Source organism: Asterias rubens, chromosome 16 (assembly GCF_902459465.1).
Source record: "Asterias rubens chromosome 16, eAstRub1.3, whole genome shotgun sequence".
In the NCBI taxonomy this organism is placed as follows: Eukaryota; Metazoa; Echinodermata; class Asteroidea; order Forcipulatida; family Asteriidae; genus Asterias; species Asterias rubens.
In genome coordinates, this window is record NC_047077.1 from 10,720,113 (window position 1) to 10,737,910 (window position 17,798).

The 17,798-nt window shown below is 39.7% G+C and overlaps 2 protein-coding genes across 2 annotated transcripts; one reads left to right on the top strand and one right to left on the bottom strand.

The window, feature by feature from the left end:
* Nucleotides 1-684: 684 nt before the first annotated feature.
* LOC117300568 (enoyl-CoA hydratase domain-containing protein 3, mitochondrial-like) lies at nt 685-12,983 on the bottom strand. Its single transcript, XM_033784226.1, has 8 exons — nt 12,893-12,983; nt 9,360-9,508; nt 8,190-8,328; nt 7,571-7,676; nt 6,198-6,282; nt 5,430-5,539; nt 3,572-3,737; nt 685-1,830 (listed from the first exon to the last, which is right to left on the bottom strand). Exons 1-8 carry the CDS (start codon nt 12,950-12,952, stop codon nt 1,707-1,709), a joined length of 939 nt encoding a protein of 312 aa, XP_033640117.1. The 5' UTR covers nt 12,953-12,983; the 3' UTR covers nt 685-1,706.
* A 2,554-nt stretch (nt 12,984-15,537) lies between these two features.
* On the top strand, nt 15,538-17,473 carry LOC117301200 (lectin L6-like). The gene is made up of 2 exons (XM_033785107.1): nt 15,538-15,988; nt 16,581-17,473. Exons 1-2 carry the CDS (start codon nt 15,604-15,606, stop codon nt 17,336-17,338), a joined length of 1,143 nt encoding a protein of 380 aa, XP_033640998.1. The 5' UTR covers nt 15,538-15,603; the 3' UTR covers nt 17,339-17,473.
* Nucleotides 17,474-17,798: the final 325 nt, after the last annotated feature.

Consider the following 17,798-nt stretch of genomic DNA (forward strand, 5'->3'; position numbering starts at 1 on the left):
TAGTCAAAAACTAAGATTGTGAATATCCTTGTCTGTTCAAACAGTTTAAATGGTTTGCTTAAAACATATTCTGAAGTATTTTAGGGCATAATGGTAACAATATTTTTGTATTTAAAAGAAAAATACTGAGAGCTGAACAGAAGTAGGACTATGCATATTTATTGAAATGCTGGAATACACGTCATTTTAGTAGTAAAACAAAATAACATCTTTTTAATTATCTTTGTTAGCTTACAAAAACTATGAGTTTCTGTTAGTATTTTTGTGTGATCCAGGGAGGCAGACATGCAGCTTTATCCCTTCGGTAGTGAAAGTAAGAAGAAAAAATTTAAAAGGTGAAATCGGTGTGGTCCAATTTCATAGAAAGCACAAAAACTTGCTAAGCACAGAAAACTATTGCCTAGTAGAAACTGGTTACCAACCAAAAGTCCATACATTGTAGTTTACACTGTTGTGACTGGTGCTCCACCCATGTTTTGCTTAGCATAGAAATTTGCTAAGCAGTATATTCTGCTTTATGAAACTTGGCCCTGATTGGCTGTAAAGTTGCATGTCTGAGTTTGAGAGTATATCATTCACCTAGCAACCACCTAGATTGCTGTACCAATGCATACCTTTTGACACAAGCACAATTAAAACTTATAGTTTAATAATATTTCTGATGATAAAAATAGTCATTTTAATTACATAGCCGTTTTAGTATTAACACATAATACTGTTTATAAAACCAAAACAATAACAAACCACATCAGAGAACTCGTCCATTGAAAAGCTTATCAACTTTTTGATAATTTTACCGAATGTTGATTCTTGAACAATATTTTGAAATAACTGTAAAAAATAATTGTGATTTTAATTATACACAGTACTTTTTAATGATACTAATTTAATTTGTAAAAAAAAAGAAAAAGGAAGAAAAAAAGAAATGAAGTTGAGAAATAAAATTGTCTGAAAATTTGCAAATAGTTCTTTGTCTATAATAAAAGATGTTTCCTTATTACATTGATTCTTCATAAATGTTTTGGTAAAAGTAAGTTTCTTTGAACCTCCCTGGTAATTTTCCAGTTTCCAAATCAGCCCAATAGTTTGTCTGGTTGTAGGGTTAACCTTTGGAGTCAAAATTAACCAGCAGCACTTAGTTGTCAATGATTTGTATTGACCCGTCGCACGCATGTCGTACGCGGCGTCTGTGCCACCCTCACCTGTTTTGGTGGTCATTAGGTTTACGTGTAAATGCCGCGTCGCCTAAAATGTGCACTTCACTGAATAACGCACATTGACATTGACCACAAAAATGGCGCATCTAAGCTTATTCTGATGATGACGTCGGGTGAATACATGTAGGGTCAATACCAACCTATATAATAAATCCTCCTTATAAACATGACAAATCCTCTTATCAAGTTACCTCTTTAAGAATGAATTTTGTAGTTCTTTTTTTTTTCTTACCATGAAAAGCTTCACACACCACTGAGGTTACTGTACTACTTCAAATACAATGAGGAAGGATTTAAAAGTGCTGCTTAATATTAATAATTTCTTCCGCACAGTCAGTCCTGATACTTCACGAAGGCAACGCAGGTCATTGCCTGATCACTCCTTGAAATGCTACGGAAGAAATTTCCATCAATCCATTACCTTGTTTGAATATATCATCATTGTTCCTCTCATCTTGATTGTCCTCCATGTTCGCCACGGTATCTGCATCATTTATCATCCACTAAATCTAAGGTATTGGTCCACGTTGGATGCCTCTTCTGGATGAAGGCCTGGATGCCTTCCTGACCGTCCTTCAAGGCTAGATTATGAACCATCACGTCTCCAGCTTGTCTGGAAAAAACAAAACACAGGGGTCGAAATTAAGTGTATTTTCATGGTAGTCAGCAGGGCTAGTAACCCAGAATTTTTAGTAGCCCTGATGAGATTTTGGTAGCCCGAAAGACACATTATGTCTCGTGTCTCGGCTCAAACTTAGCACAGTTCTTTATTTGTGATGATGATTTTTGCTTTATTTTTTTCCACTAGCCCCCCGGGCTATCAAACTGGAAAAATAAATCTGGTGGTCCAGGGCTAGCGGGCTAGTGGCAATTTCGACCCCTGGAAACACGAAATGTACTCACGACCACCTTCTCTACAGGGGTGAGAGTCATTACTAACGAAAAAGTCTGAAACTTGGATACAAATTCAAAGGTATGTTGAAATGTTGCCATTTCTACCATTGGTAATCCTTAGGGTTATAGATTCCAAGGAGCCTTTGGAAACAGTATCCAAAGCACCAGAGAAGTAGACCAATGAGCAGGATTTCTTGATTTGTGGACAAAAATATTGTCTGATTTTCTTCACCAGGCCGACATAAAAAGACTGAATTCAGCCCAAAGACTGAACAATTTCATCCCTGTCTCTAAGAAGCTGTTCACAATAGACCAATCCATTCAGTGCACCCCATTGCATATAGACCAATCACATCAATTGAACAACCAAAAGTCTGCCACTATAAAGTCTGACATGCGTGGGCGTATGCTTGGCGCGTGCGGCAGAGTTGTGCAGAATGGCATTGAAGAGGCTCGTGTTTTTGCTCGGACATGCATCGTGGGCAGAGCCTAATGGATCAGTGTATTATCAACATGTTCACAAGCGTACAAACCGTATGTTGGGAAGAAGGGGGGGTTATATGCCCGCTGTAAATTTCAAACTATAAAAAACATAGCTTAATGGCCCATTTTTGCACCATTAGATAAGACACCCTTTTTAACCTTTAGACAGTCAGCTGCGTCTCCAAAGTTGTGCGCAGGAAATTACGACAATATCTGATTCGAATCCCACTCGAGTAACATGCCTGTGATATTTTTTCAGAGGACTCAGGAAAGTACCGAGTATGGGTAAAACCAAAAAATAATATTCTTTATCCGCGATGCAAATTTAACATCTCTTATATCGTTGCGGTAGTCGCTGCCAAAACATATTCGAACTGCCTCTAGCTACCGAGCAACCTCGGTAGTCTAGTTGGTATGACACTGCTCTAGAATTGCAAGGGTCAAGGGTTCGAATCCCAACCGAGTAAATGCTTGTGATATTTTTCAGAGGACTCAGGAAAGTACCGAGTATGGGTATACCAAAAAATAATATTCTTTATCCGCGATGCAAATTTAACATCTCTTATATCGTTGCGGTAGTCGCTGCCAAAACATATTCGAACTGCCTCTAGCTACCGGGCAACCTCGGTAGTCTAGTTGGTATGACACTGCTCTAGAATTGCAAGGGTCAAGGGTTCGAATCCCAACCGAGTAACATGCTTGTGATATTTTTTCACAGGACTCGGTGTATGGGTAAAACCAAAAATTAATATTCTTTATCCCGATGCAAATTCAACATCTCTTAATATCTGTTTAATATGTGTACGTTCTTTAGAACTGCTACTGCTTAGCAGAAGTTAGCCTAATATTAGCTAGAAATTATACATGTGACATGTATGGCTGGTAACCTCAACCTGGTAAGCATAATTTTGTTCAATCTGGTAAGCATAATTTTGTTATGCTGAAGCAGCTCAACAAGATTTCGAGTCTTGACTTACTCATAAGCGTCCTCCCTCGGCTTATTCATCTGACTATTGAAACAGGCCTTCCCGAGGGCGATCACCGACCGACTCGATTGACAGATCTTAGCGGTTAGTTTGTTTGTTTCTTCCTCCAGTAATTCCTCAGGGACAACCTTGCTGACGAGCCCGTGCTTCAGAGCAACTAGATTTGATGGACAAAAAAAATGAGCAAGTCATTGGTTACCGCTGTCTTTGTTGTTTTTCCCCCCTTTTTTTTCCCCCAAATTTTCGCAGGGTTTAAGGATTGGTTCTTGAAAAGTCCAACTTCATGGCCAATTCATGTCTACATTATTTCGTTGCTGTCCTTACATTTCACATTTCAAACCTACCCTTGTGAACTAGGTTCAAATTATAAGTAATACACAGCAAATTAAGATAAGACAAATTTGATAATTCACAATGATTTGTATTGATCAGTAAAACACTTAATATAGGATTTGAGGCATTGCATGGTGAGGTATCAATGTATATTTGGTTTGTGGTAACACCATGTTTGTATCTACTTGCCAGGTAGAGTTGTTCTTAAAGAATTGTCTTGCTTTATTCTACTGCCGCGGAGTAGATAATCGGAGGTTCGGCAGACTTCTCAGTTCTGGAAAGAACTGTCCTGCTTTTTAACTATTACCAGGGCGGATGGTATAGAAAATAGACTGGACTACTACTTAGCTTATAGGATCGTAATTAACTGTACTGCTGCTGAGTCAGTTCTGAATTGGTCTCAACGTTTCGACTAGTTTGCTCTAGTCATCGTCAGTCTCCTGACTAAGTAGTGGTCCAGTCTATTTTCTATACCATCCGCCCTGGTAATAGTTAAAAAGCAGGACAGTTCTTTTCAGAACTGAGAAGTCTCCCGAACATCCGATTATCTACTCCGCGGCAGTAGAATAAAGCAAGACAGTTCTCTAAGAACAACTCTACCTGGCAAGTAGATACACACATGGTGTTACCGCAAACCAAATATACATTAATACACTTAAGTTATAAATAAGTACTAGTTGGACAATAAATAGGTTTAGGGTACGTAATTTGATTGGGTAGTATCCATTTAATCATGTATAGATAAAAAGGCCTACCTACTAAGATATTATACACTGTATAGAAGAATCTGAGTTTTTACTTCAAGTTTATGGTTCAGAATGAACTAAGCTTGTAAAAACACAAAGCCGATATTAGCTTATTTTGCCTTAAAACACCAATATTAATATACAGTCTATTTTTTAGAGATCCATGTTTTGGGTTTCTAACGATTCCATTACAATACATTGGATAAATTGACCTGAGTAGCAAAAAAAAAAACACAAAAAAAACAGATGAAGTAACAGAAGCCCACAAGTTAAGCTGACACATTTCTCAAATTCTTATAAGCGAAATTAAATGAACACATTAAAACACAAACAATGATCGCCAAATTCTCAGCAGAGCAAATAAAGACCTTCTCCCAGTTATTTTATTGCTTGTTTTTTCAGAGCAATAATAATGAAATCGTTCTTATAAAGCACATTACACACAGGGTCCCAATTTGCTGTACAAAGTCAATAAAGTTCAAACTTTTATTAAGTAAGTTGAACAAAATTGGTTTTGAGAATGCACTTTGATTGAGAGTTAACTCATTTCTATATTTCACTAAAAATTACCAAACAAAAGACGTAAAATCACTTCCAACCTCGACCTAGAACATGTACATAGTAACTGAGGTGCTGTACTCCTTTCATCAAAATGTGTCATTATCGACCGTTGTACTCTTTTTTTCAAAATGTGTCATTATTGATCAATAATGACCCATTTCGCCAAAAAGAAACACAGCACCCCATTACTGGGTCTACTTCCAGCTTACCTTCTGCCGATATTGGCTCGCCTGTGAATAGCATCTCCATAGCGAGCTTCCTGGGAACAGCGCGGCCCAGGGCCACCCCTGGTGTCGAACAAAACAGCCCAATATTTACCCTTCAAGATTGACCAATCAGAAACAAAAATGCTTTGTGAAAATAATAAGAATAATAATAAAAATTTATTTATACTGCGCCAATTCCAGGCAAACCTGTTCAAAGGCGCATGTTAATGAACGATAAAAATATTAAACCATTAAACCATCTGGGAAGTGAACATTAAAATATAAAAATACACAGTGTTTAAAATGCAGAGAACCAAAAAATTAGAAAAAGAGACGCCCAAAATTAAAGACTCAAAGTGAGGGAATGCAACACAGATCAAAAGCGCAATGAACCATAAAAAGTAAACCATTAAAATCACAAAAAGGCATAAAGTGACTGAAATACAATTATGTAGCAGTCATAATGAAAGATATAGCTATGTTGTATGATAGATAAAACAAAAAAAGGTGACCAAGTTGAGAGTAACTTTCAAAGTTTTAGCACTGGGCTACTTATTATCTTGATTTGGCGCATTACAATTTATTATAATTATTTATTATTATTATTATTATTGATAATATGACTGTATTCCTCATATTATGGTTAAAACTTTGACTTCTTCATTGATACCGGTAGCGCTCTATTTTCCAAACAATTGTTAGCATTAAACAAAACAAAAGAAAACAAAATGCACACACTGGGATTCCCCTTCATAATATTTCAGAGCTTACCCAGGTGTGGCAAACTTGGCATTCTCAGACGCAATAACAATGTCACAGCTGGCTACCAGTTGACAACCGGCTGCTGTAGCAAAACCTGTAGGAGATTCATTCAAATAAGTAAATGAGCAACCAAACCAAGTACCATCTTATTCGAATAAGTAAACAAGGAACCAAACCAAGTTCAATCTTATTCGAATAAGTAAATAAGCAACCAAACCAAGTACAATCTTATTTGAATAAGTAAATAAGCAACCAAACCAAGTACAATCTGATTCGAATAAGTAAATAAGCAACCAAACCAAGTACAATCTTATTCGAATAAGTAAACAAGGAACCAAACCAAGCACAAAACCTTACCCATATTAGTAAATAAGTAAATAAGCAGTGGTTATAGAGCACCAGACTGAAGCTCTGGTAAATGGTGTTTGAAGCTTGCATGGTGTGGAGAATGAGAGAAACTACAAATATAAATATTAATAGTAAACTTGCGGGTACAACCAAGAGTAAAATCTCTCTTGAAGGAGTGGTGGCTCTGAAAAGAGCCAGTTTTTCCAAAGAGCTCTGGTGTTTCTGGTCAGCAGAGTCTGGGTTCGGAGTCCCAGCACCCATGTCCTTAATCAGAGCTTAATACTTTATCACAACTGCTTTGTCCTTCAAAGGGACATTAAAGACAGTGGACACTATTGCTAATATTGTCAAAGACCAGTCTTCTCACTTGGTGTATCTCAACTAATGCATACAATAACGAACCTGTGAAAATTTGAGCTCAATTGGTCGTCAAAGTTGCGAAATAACTATGAAAAAACAAAAACCCTTGTCAAATGAAGTTGTGTGCTTTCAGATGCTTGATTTCAAGACCTCAAATTCTAAATCTGAGGTCTTGAAATCAAATTCGTGGAAAATTACTTCCTTCTCGAAAACTATGTCACTTCAGAGGGAGCCTTTTCTCATAATGTTTTAACCTATCAACCTCTCAACATTACTCGTTACCAAGTGAGGTTTAATGATAATAATTATTTTGAGTTATTACCAAAAGTGTTCACTGCCTTTAAAGGCAGTGGACACTATTGGTAATCTGAAAAATAGTTATTAGCATAAAACCTTACTTGTTACATGAAGGTGTGTGCTTTCAGATGCTTGATTTCGGCACCTCAATATCTAATTCTGAGGTCTTGAAATCAAATTTTGTGGAAAATTACTTCTTTCTCAAAAACTACGTCACTTCAGAGGGAGTCGTTTCTCATAATGTTTTATACTATCAACAGCTCTCCGGTGATTTTTACCAAGTAAGTTTTCATGCTAACAATTATTTTGAGTAATTACCAATAGTATCCAATGACTTTAACAGAAATAATATGTATAGATAAGAATAGCATGAATACCTTGTACTTGAGCAATGACTGGTACAGGCATGTCTTGTACCAACATCATGACTTGACTGCAGGTACGCATCACTTTGGTATGATGTGCTCTGCCATACTCTGTAGTCTGCAGAATAATAATATAACAATATCAAATATAATAACTGGACCCTAGTCAAATGTTCTTAAAGACTTCAAGCAAACATTTGCTATACTCTTCATGATAAAGACTAAACTTGTGCTATTTTTTTTTGCAGAGAGTTGGTAAGCATTTAGCCTCACCCAGTTGCATTAAGTGTTGTAGCTAGACCAATTTTAGTGGTGGGCTCTAGATCCAATTTATTTAGTCCCCCAAGGCGCCCCAAGGGCAAGGGTTAACAAAACATTATTCTGGTTAAGATATGGGGGCAATTATTGCTGAAGTGCAATCTGGAGAAATCTGTGCTGGGCGGCACAGTTTATTTTGCTGGGCAATTTCTTTTAGTTCTTGGCAGGAAGCCCGGCATCGCCCACAGTGGCTACATCACTGGTTGCATTTGCCTTAAGACAAAACTCCCACCAACTCAAAATCTGGACACCTGTTTAGTGACGCTAAATTCTTACCAACTCCTTGAGATTGTGTCTAGAGCTAAATTCTTACCAACTCTTTAAGATTGTGTCCGGATGAAAATACTGGTCCTCCTGATGAGATGACTACAGCTCGGAGTTCCTCCTCCTCATCACCGTTGTGTAATAAGTCTGCTTTAAGACTCTGTAGCATCTCCAAAGACAAGGCATTCCTGCAAGAAATGATCAAAGACTTCAAGCAAACTGGGATCATAAGCTTGGGCGATATTGCTTTTAATATCCCACGATGTATCGTCAAAAAAATATTGCAATATTTGATTATATCGTGATTCATATTTGAACTCTAAAATTCTGACACCTTACGTTGCAAAGTTTCAATACTCCAAAAAAATAATAAATCGAGGTAAACATCTGTCAGGTGTACTGTCTACCTATGGTGTGCAAACATGGGCCTTTCAATTACACACACATACTGACATAAAGTGTCTTTTGAAGTGTCTACGGCGCATGACTGTTCTTACATGTGTGCATACTTAGCAAGATCCCGCCCATTTCATTCTAGCTAACCAGTAAGCATCCATAATGCTCATGTGATGACTTCTGATGGGTTGTGGTTTGTGTTATGATCCCAATGTGGTTTTCATTTCGCGGCACGCGGTGGCTCCACACACAGGGGGAAAATGATACAATTGTATTACTTCTGTAGTGTCTGTGTGAGACCGCCTGGGCGCTAAAGACTTTGATGGGTTTTTTTTCAAAGAAACCCTGTCATTTCGGGATCAATCGGGGAATCTTGCAGTTGGTTCTAGGACTTTGTATTTTATGAAACAGCCCTTTATGGTTGCAAGACGTCTCAAAACCTTGATTTGCTAATAATTTGATTAACAAAAACTCTAGACAATATGGTAGTCGTTTAAGAAATGGTATCACGATTTTCGATAATATCGAGATGTCGCCCAAGCTTACTGGGATCGTATACTCTGCCTGATTAATGTAAAGCTACAACTAGTTTGAGAAGCAGGCAGGGAGGAAAACCGGATGCTCTGGAAAACCCTCGAAGCACAGCAGAGAACCACCGCACAACTAAACTCACATGGCCAAGGCCGGGTATCGAACCAGGGTCACCTTGGTGAGAGGCAAGCGCTCTACGCACAAGCCAACCATGCCACCCAATCACTCAAAAGAGATCTCTCTACATGGTGTTTCTTATGTTTAGGATGTCTAATTTTGTCACAAACTTTACCTTCTCTTGGGGTCATTTAAGAAGATGGTCCTGACTCCATTGGACTGAGTTCTTAGCGTTAACGATTCCACTTTCTTCTCAGAGACATCTGTCGAGCGTTGTCTACAGTTGTAAGGAATCAAATGATTCCCGAAACATGACGCCTGAGGCTGAGGGGTAGGAAGTTTAGAAAAATAATTTAAATTACTTCTTTCCCAAGTTAAAGGCAGTGGACACTATTGGTAATTACGCAAAATAGTTACTCGTTGGTTCGAATCCCACTCTAGTCAATTCTTTGTTCAACCCCAAAAATCATTTCATAATTTACCCAGTCAGTTTCCCTTGTGGTTTATATTGATATCTGAAACAAAAAGTCGCATCCCCTTAAGGTGATCCCCTGGCTGCCGCTTTCCATGTTGTATCGTAATTTGGGTGTGATCCCTGGCTACACGTCAGTTAACGGTTGTATGGCTTCTGACTGGCACCCCCGAACAAAGATATTGACATAATAGGGACAGCGCCAATATAGGGCTAGATAGCTCAGTTGGTAGAGCGCCGGCACGTTAATCCGGAGGTCGTTGGTTCGAATCCCACTCTAGTCAATTCTTTGTTCAACCCCAAAAATCAAATAATTATTAGCATACATGTAAAACCTTACTTGGAAAAGAGGTTGATAGTATAAATCATTGTGAGAAATGGCTCCCAATGAATTGTGACGAAGTATTCGAGACAGAAGTAATTTTCCACGAATTTGATTTCGAGACCTCAGATTTAGAATTTATAATCTCAAAATCGAGCATCTGAAAGCACACAATTTCGTGTGACAAGGGTGTTTTTTTCTTTCATAGTTATTTCGCAACTTCGACGACCAATCGAGATGAAATTTTCACAGGTTTGTTATTTTATGCATATGTTGAGATATACCAAATGAGAAGACTGGTCTTTGACAATTACATGTACCAATAGTGTCCAGTGTCTTTAATTATTTGTTTCTGAGTAATTTTATATATAAAAACCATTGGACCAACTCGCTAATTGTTGTGTCACTCGTCTGCTTTTAAAATACAAGAACCACCAGCGTACCCTTACTCCTAGAACTATGAGGTTTGTTCCGCTATTTAGCGATAGCAGAACGCACATAGTTCGTGGAGCATGTATGCTACTGCTCTGCTCACAGGATGTCTATGAAAAAGACATTCTGCATTTATTATAAATGGAAGTTATGGTTGCTCTGTAGAGTAGCAGAATGCTCAAAATACAGGCTTTATGAACTTTGGTCAAGTTTCTCAACACTGCACTGCACAATCTATTTGCGATAACGTAATTAACCCCTCCTCCGAAGGCCATCGGGAGGAGGGTTCCATTATTGCAACTATGCATAATTTGGACTCTCTATTGGTTTAGTCGTATAGTCCTATTTGGGTGCAGAAGTGCTTGGTCACGGGAACAGATAACAAAAAAATTACTTCAGGCCGAAGTAAAAAGATGTCTGTGTGATAGACTATCAGAGGGTGAGTGGATTCTGGCGGCTCAGGAAGATCTTCAGAGACTGAGCTGTACCACGGTGGCTGGTGCACACTAATGTTTTGGTTGGCAAAATGAGGGAACATCGCGCTGTTTTGTACACGGCTAATGGGTGCGTGGCGCAGACGCGATTGCGCGTCTGCTAAGTGCACAACTCTATGGCGTTTGCCAACCAACAGGGTCTGTACGCATGCGTGAATGTGATTAGCATATTTCATGGGGGGTCCATTGTAGATGGTGGCCTGTAGTCTGGTTTGATGAAGATGGGTGTAAGTAGGGTGGTGCGGCATTAAGACCATGTACAATCCTATACAGCATGATGACTTTGCTTTTGGCCTGGCATTCATAAAGAGATTGCCATTGTTGGAGGTTTTTCAACATCTGTGTGACACTGTTCTTCATGGTCGTAGTCTGCCATCACAAATCTTGCGGTACGCCGCTGAACCATTGTCTATTTGGGAGATCAGATCGTGTTTGTGTGGGTCCCATACCGATGACGAGTACTCGAGGGTGGGACGACGAGGGCGATTCCATGAAAAGGTGAAATTTTCTTAGAAAAAATGAAATTGCTCCCAGTATTGAATTTGTATCTTTATATCATTCCAAACACGTCCAAGTGTCACAGAATTTTTTTATTCTGTTTGGGTATTGTTAACTGTGCCTATTTTTTTTTCTTCTTTTCAATAGTGCACTTTGATGGGAAAAAGTAAGATTTTTTATGATTTTAACAATTTGACCTATTTTTAGAGTCAGTATCAGATTTTGTGCTTACTGTGCAATTTCTATTTCATAGCGTCGTAACCGTAAAAGCACACGAAAAGGCATGCTAACCTTCCAGAGCTTACCGCACAAAAATGAATGACGCCACAATGCAAATCCACGGTAAACATAAAATATGGCTGCCCAATTTTTCTGCTTACCTGTGAAATACCCCAAGGCTTAAAGCCATTGGACCCTTTCGGTACAGAAAACAAACAAAATGTTCACAGATTTACAAATAATTTACATGGTTTACAGAAGGTAATGGTGAAAGACTTCTCTTGAAATATTAGTCCATGAAATGCTTTACTTTTTGAGAAAATGGTAAAACAATATAATTCTCGTTAGCGAGAATTACGGATTTGTTATAAACACATGTCATGACACGGCGAAACGCGCGAAAACAGGAGTGGGATTTCCCGTTATTTTCTCCCGACTTCGATGTCCGATTGAGCCTAAATTTCCACAGGATTGTTATTTTATATAAGTTGTGATACACGAAGTGTGGGACTTGGACAATACTGTTTACCAAAAGTGTATATGGCTTTAAGCAAATTTTTCTGCTACAAGTAAGCACGCAAATTTGCTTACCGTTATTAAAGCAGCGCTATGAAATCGGGCCATGAGCTGCGAGTCGCAGGAACCTTCTTTCTAAAACCAAATTGGCAGGCTGTTAACAAGTTGTGGGCATCAAGATGTTTAATGGTCTGGCAGTGGATGAAATGTTCAGCCGTCTTGCTAGACTTGTGGACAAGTCATTATGGTCCCACGCGGTGAGATAGTTGAGTTGTTGCGGTGCTCACTAAAGATCAATGCTCTCGCGTGAACCGCTTGTTGCCAGACCTGATCTACTACCTGTTAAATGGGACCATAGTCAATAAGGTTTTATTGCGGTTCAGAGACGCAATGCATTGTGGGATGGAATATGGGGCGGTTACTGTGCAGTTTCTACGACTCGCGCACGCAACGCCTATATACCTTTGTGGGTTCAACAGCGCCCTCTCTTGATATTTTGGTCTTTGCGATAAACCTTATGGGAGCAATTTAGTCTCGCAGGGCGAGCAGTCTCACTAGTTGTGATAACGTAACCCTCCTCCCGACGTGCATGTCGGCCATTTTAGCAAAATCAGTCAGGGGGTAATCTAATTGCAATAAACCTTAAAAATGTGGAATCTTTGAGTTCAAGAAAATAATGAAAGAAAACATCATTTTTGTTGCACATAAATTATTATTATTCTCCGTTATCCAAACCATGGAGGAAGGAAACTTACATTGATTTGAGCAAAAAGGCACCTGATGGTTGGTCGAGATAATCTCAGTGAGGACAACATTATAGACCGACGACAGCAGCCAACATAACATTCAACAGCTCAGGACTAGACATGTGTGTGCAATACAATAATAATGTCAACAACTTAACTCAAAGTTTCAGTCAAATACCGTAAACGACCGTCACGATGCACTGTTGCCGCTAATTAAAAGTTTTTGGGCATCAAAATACGTTGTGCACAGCGCAGCGTTGGTGATAGTCTTGGAGACTCTCCTGGATTTGTCATAAGAGGGCGCGCTATCACCCCCAACGCGCATCAACCACAAACCGCTATCACCCGAGAACTCTCGCGCGGCAACGACCCTGCACGGCGAAACTGTCTGGGGTATTTATTTAAAACTAGCATAAGAAACTCGCAACCACAGCCGTCGATTTCACAAAACTCCTCGTAACTTGGGATTTAGGACGAGATCCGAATTGACGTTAGGACGCATTGCGAACCCATCCTAAGTTAGGACGGGTTACTCGTCCCAATCCTAGCGTTTCATGAAATCGGCTGAATGACTCAAAGTGGATAAGTAAATGACAACATGCATTGTGTATACACCATTTTGTGGTTACAAGTTTACACCCAAACCATTCTTGTTCTTTGGATTAAATTATTGTTTTTGTAAACATGTCAACCTACACAATTTAAATTGAAAACAAACAAAATAATTTATGTCCAGCGTCGGTTACTTTGTAAATTTTACCCCCAAACCATTCGTTTCATTTTAAAGACACTTAAACATCATTGGAAAAGAAACTGATAAGATATAGAAGAGTTTGCGGTAACACCATGTAATATTCTCTAAATGAGTTGAGGTGGTTCTGAAAAGAACCGTTGGTTTAACTCGACGTTTCGATCAGTATGCTCTGATCGTCTTTAAGAAACTGATAGTTATTGTAAGACTTCGAGAGTTTGCAAAACTATAAACATGAAGGCCATGTCCAAAAACTTTTCTCAGTGAGAAAATTTCACTAAACTCTGATTATCAGTGGAACCAGTTTGTGTTAAGTGGGCGCGGCTTAGAGTACTTCAGAAGGAAAAATTGTGGGCTTCTGGTATAATAATGTAGCCTGCGTGTGTTAGTGTCTGCATTGTGGGCGTGGCTTACAGTCAAACTACGTCACATTGAAACCTTTACGCCTGCGTGTATGGGTGGTGTGGGCGTGGCTTGCATGCAGTCAACGTGCGTGAAATACCATAGACCACAGCCAAACTTGCAGCATGCATTGAATCAAAGTATAAGACTGGAACTTTCCAGTCGGGGATTTGTCACTAATTAATAACACGTTTATAATTATCATATAAAAGCTATTGTTGAGCAAAAACACTGCACACACACACTACACACCTTGCGTCATCGATCACCATTGCCTACACAAAATCAGTGAGCACCAGTATTCCAAGACTGAATAACGATAGGATGCAACAACAACAAAAACACTTTCAAATTTGACTGATCTCAACATTGCTGACGCCATGAGCCTAGTGGGTCTCTATCATTTCGGAAGGTAAGAATTTAAATAAAAACACTTTTGAAGACACTGGACACCTCTGGTAATTGTCAAAGACCAGAGTCTTCTCATCTTGGTGTATCTCATCGTCATGCATAAAATAACAAACCTGTGAACATTTGAACTCAATCGGTCGTCGAGGTTGCGAGATAATAGTGAAAGACACAACAACACCCTTGTCACACGAAATTGTGTGCTTTCAGATGTTTGATTTCGAGACCTCACAATCTATTATGAGGTCTCGAAATCAGATGCGTTGAAAATTAACTCTTTCTCAAAAACTACGTTTACTTCAGAGGGAGCCGTTTCTCACAATCAACAGCTTCCCATTACTCTCTACCAAGTAACATTTTTGCTAATAAAATTTTGAGCAATTACCAATAGTGTACCTTCCCTTTTAAGAGGCCGTTCAGGATTATCAACATGTTCACAAGCGTACAAACTGTGCACTTTTCAAATACCCCTCCGTCCCCGTGACACCCTTTTTAGGCATCTTAAAGCTCACGTGCAACAAGGGCGTTTTTCTTTGATTATGTTCTTGCAGCTTTGAGTACCAATTAGGTACAAATTTCATAGATTTATTGTTTAATGCATTGGATACACCAAGTGAGACTGGTCCTTGAAAGTTCAACTAAAGGTGTCCAGTGCAGTGTTTATTGCTCTTTCAAATAGAACGCTGTAAAGTTTGTCATAATATTCGTGATATCCATTATGAGAGAGGTAGATTAAGTCCAAATTTTCACAGATTTTTTTTTTTTTTTGCGAGAATGCAACAAGGGTGTTTTTTCCCTTTTTTCCCTTGAAACTTTTGATGACCAATATTGGGTCAACTTTTCACAGAATCAGTTACACCAAGTGAGAATACTGGTCTTTGACAATATTACCAAACGTGTTCAGTCGTTGTTAGTGTGAGCTGCGGGTCAAAGAACGTCCGTGGTCGGCTAGACGTGACTCAAGTCCCAATCCAGTGAGTCCCATTAAGTCCCACATCGCCCATGCCGGAAGAAGCCTAACCAGAATAGCTATGTTTTGTATAGGGACCTATAGCTCGCACGAGAACGGGACTTGAATGAAGTTAAGTGGGCGGCAGGAGAAAGGTCGGCTCGGGAGAATATGGGCCTCACGCTGGTTTGAAACTGCAGGGTAAAATCGATGCAAGTAAACTTTGCATATCACGTTTGTTCCAGGTTGGTCGTGGTGTTTTGGGCACTAATATGCGTTGGAGCGTTTGCTTCTGACGATCAATGCTGTTGTCGCCCAAATCCACACCAGCACAACGCTCGTCGAAAGAACAGCTTATACCATCTCACCACCATTGGGTCTTCTACTCATAGAGTATACCGCAATCTTACGTCAAAGACCGTCAAGGGATGCACGTCGTCTTGTCTACAAGATGATTCCTGCAGGTCGTTCATCTACTGCAAAGATGAAGAGCTCTGTCAGCTCAACTCTGCAGTAAAACTCGAAAATGGTACTAGGCCTACTGCTCTGCAATCACCGTCAAGACAATGTGTTTACTTTGAAGATAAAACTCCAGGTAAGTGACGCATAACCAAAACTAATGTGTCGTATCCTTTAATACTTTTATTACCCAAACATTATCTAGTTTGTGTATGGCCTACATGACGTAATAGTTTTTCGGTTGAGTGATTCCGAAGTGTGCATAATAGTATTGACTTGTCAAAAAAGTTGTTGAAGTCTATCACCGTGTTTGAGTCACTACTTTGCGTCCATTCTACCTCAACACTATCTTTTGGCATGTAATACCCCCATCAATCAATCAATCAGTCAATCAACCAATCAATCAATCAGTCAATCAATCAGTCAATCAATCAACCAACCAATCCATTAATCAATCAATCAATCAATCAGTCAATCAATCAATCAATCAGTCAATCAATCAATAAATCAGTCAGAGGGAATTTATATAGCGGTATCAATACGTTATGTTGGTACAAACGTTGTCATTTTCACTATCACTCAACCATCGCGATCCGCTGCTCGCTCCATCCTCGCCGCATCGCACACACATCTTGCAACAAGACAACATTTTCCAGAACGTGGTGAGAACCATGGAGTGTACACATTACTATTGTGTGTTTATTCTGAGTTGTATTGTTTATTTTCAGCTCGGAAGGATGTCCCAAGCCAAGTGGCTGGATCCTTCAGGCACGTATCGATCGGTGAGGCTGGAGTTTGGGGCGTTGATTACGGCGGCCGTCTCTTCTACCGGGCACGGTGCGGATGCTCCTGGACACAGACTACTCATGGTATGGTTCAGCTAGATGTCGGTAAGAACGTGCTATGGGGCGTTAACTCAGGTGACCGTGTTCACTATCGTAAGGTCTCCAATGGTAATCCGGATGCAATATGGACCTATGTTGGCGGTCTGAGTTCAAAACATATAAGCGTCAGTCAAAAGGGGCATGTCTGGTGTGTTCATACACTTAAAATAATCTACCATCGTAGGGGAGCCAGTGTTGACGATGTTGTCGGTAGTGCGTGGGTAGTGATTGCAGGGAGACTCGAACAAATCTCGATTGGAAGTGGTGGTGTCTGGGGGGTCGATCAAAGTAACGAGGTCGTCTATCGTAACGGGACTTACGGTGACCCAGACTCGGACCCAGATGGCTCGGCCTGGGAACCTGTACCCTCTGAGATCCCAATAAAGTACGTTAGCTCAGGTGACGTCATCTACGCCATTGATACCAATGACGCAATCTACTATCGCGTAGGTACGTCTGCTGAATCTCCGACTGGCACAGTTTGGAAACAGATTAGCGGGAGTCTCAAGCAAATTGAGCACATGTCGAATACATTCTGGGGCGTTGACGCTAAAAATAACGTCTATACAAATAATCCACACCCCTGTAAAGACAACAACTGACGTGACACTAAAAACGTTGACGTATGAAAAAGCCAAGGCTCGTGGTGGCTCACAAAAAATAACCCACAGAAAAACAGCCGGAGCACGAATACAATTACTAAAATGCACGGTGTCAATACTTTCGGTATCGGTCGTTTTCAAACCCACGGCTTCGGCTTTGGATTCGGCTTCAGGTTCCGTCCCTCTCGTCTGAAGCCCTGAGCACGTACGCAAAGCACGCGCAACAATTGCCAAAACAACCGCGGGGCCATGCTAGCCTGATATGAAGAGCCGAACCCGGAGCCGAAGCCGTGGAATCGAAACAGGCCATCATCACCTTAGAGTGGCGAATCACCATTTTTGGGGTGACAACCATAGTTCCAAGTGGTGTATTTTTATGAGTTCGATTATTAAATTTAATCTTTCAGTATAATATTAAGGTTTTAATATAGGTTTTCTCGGTCAAATTTGGCAAATGAGC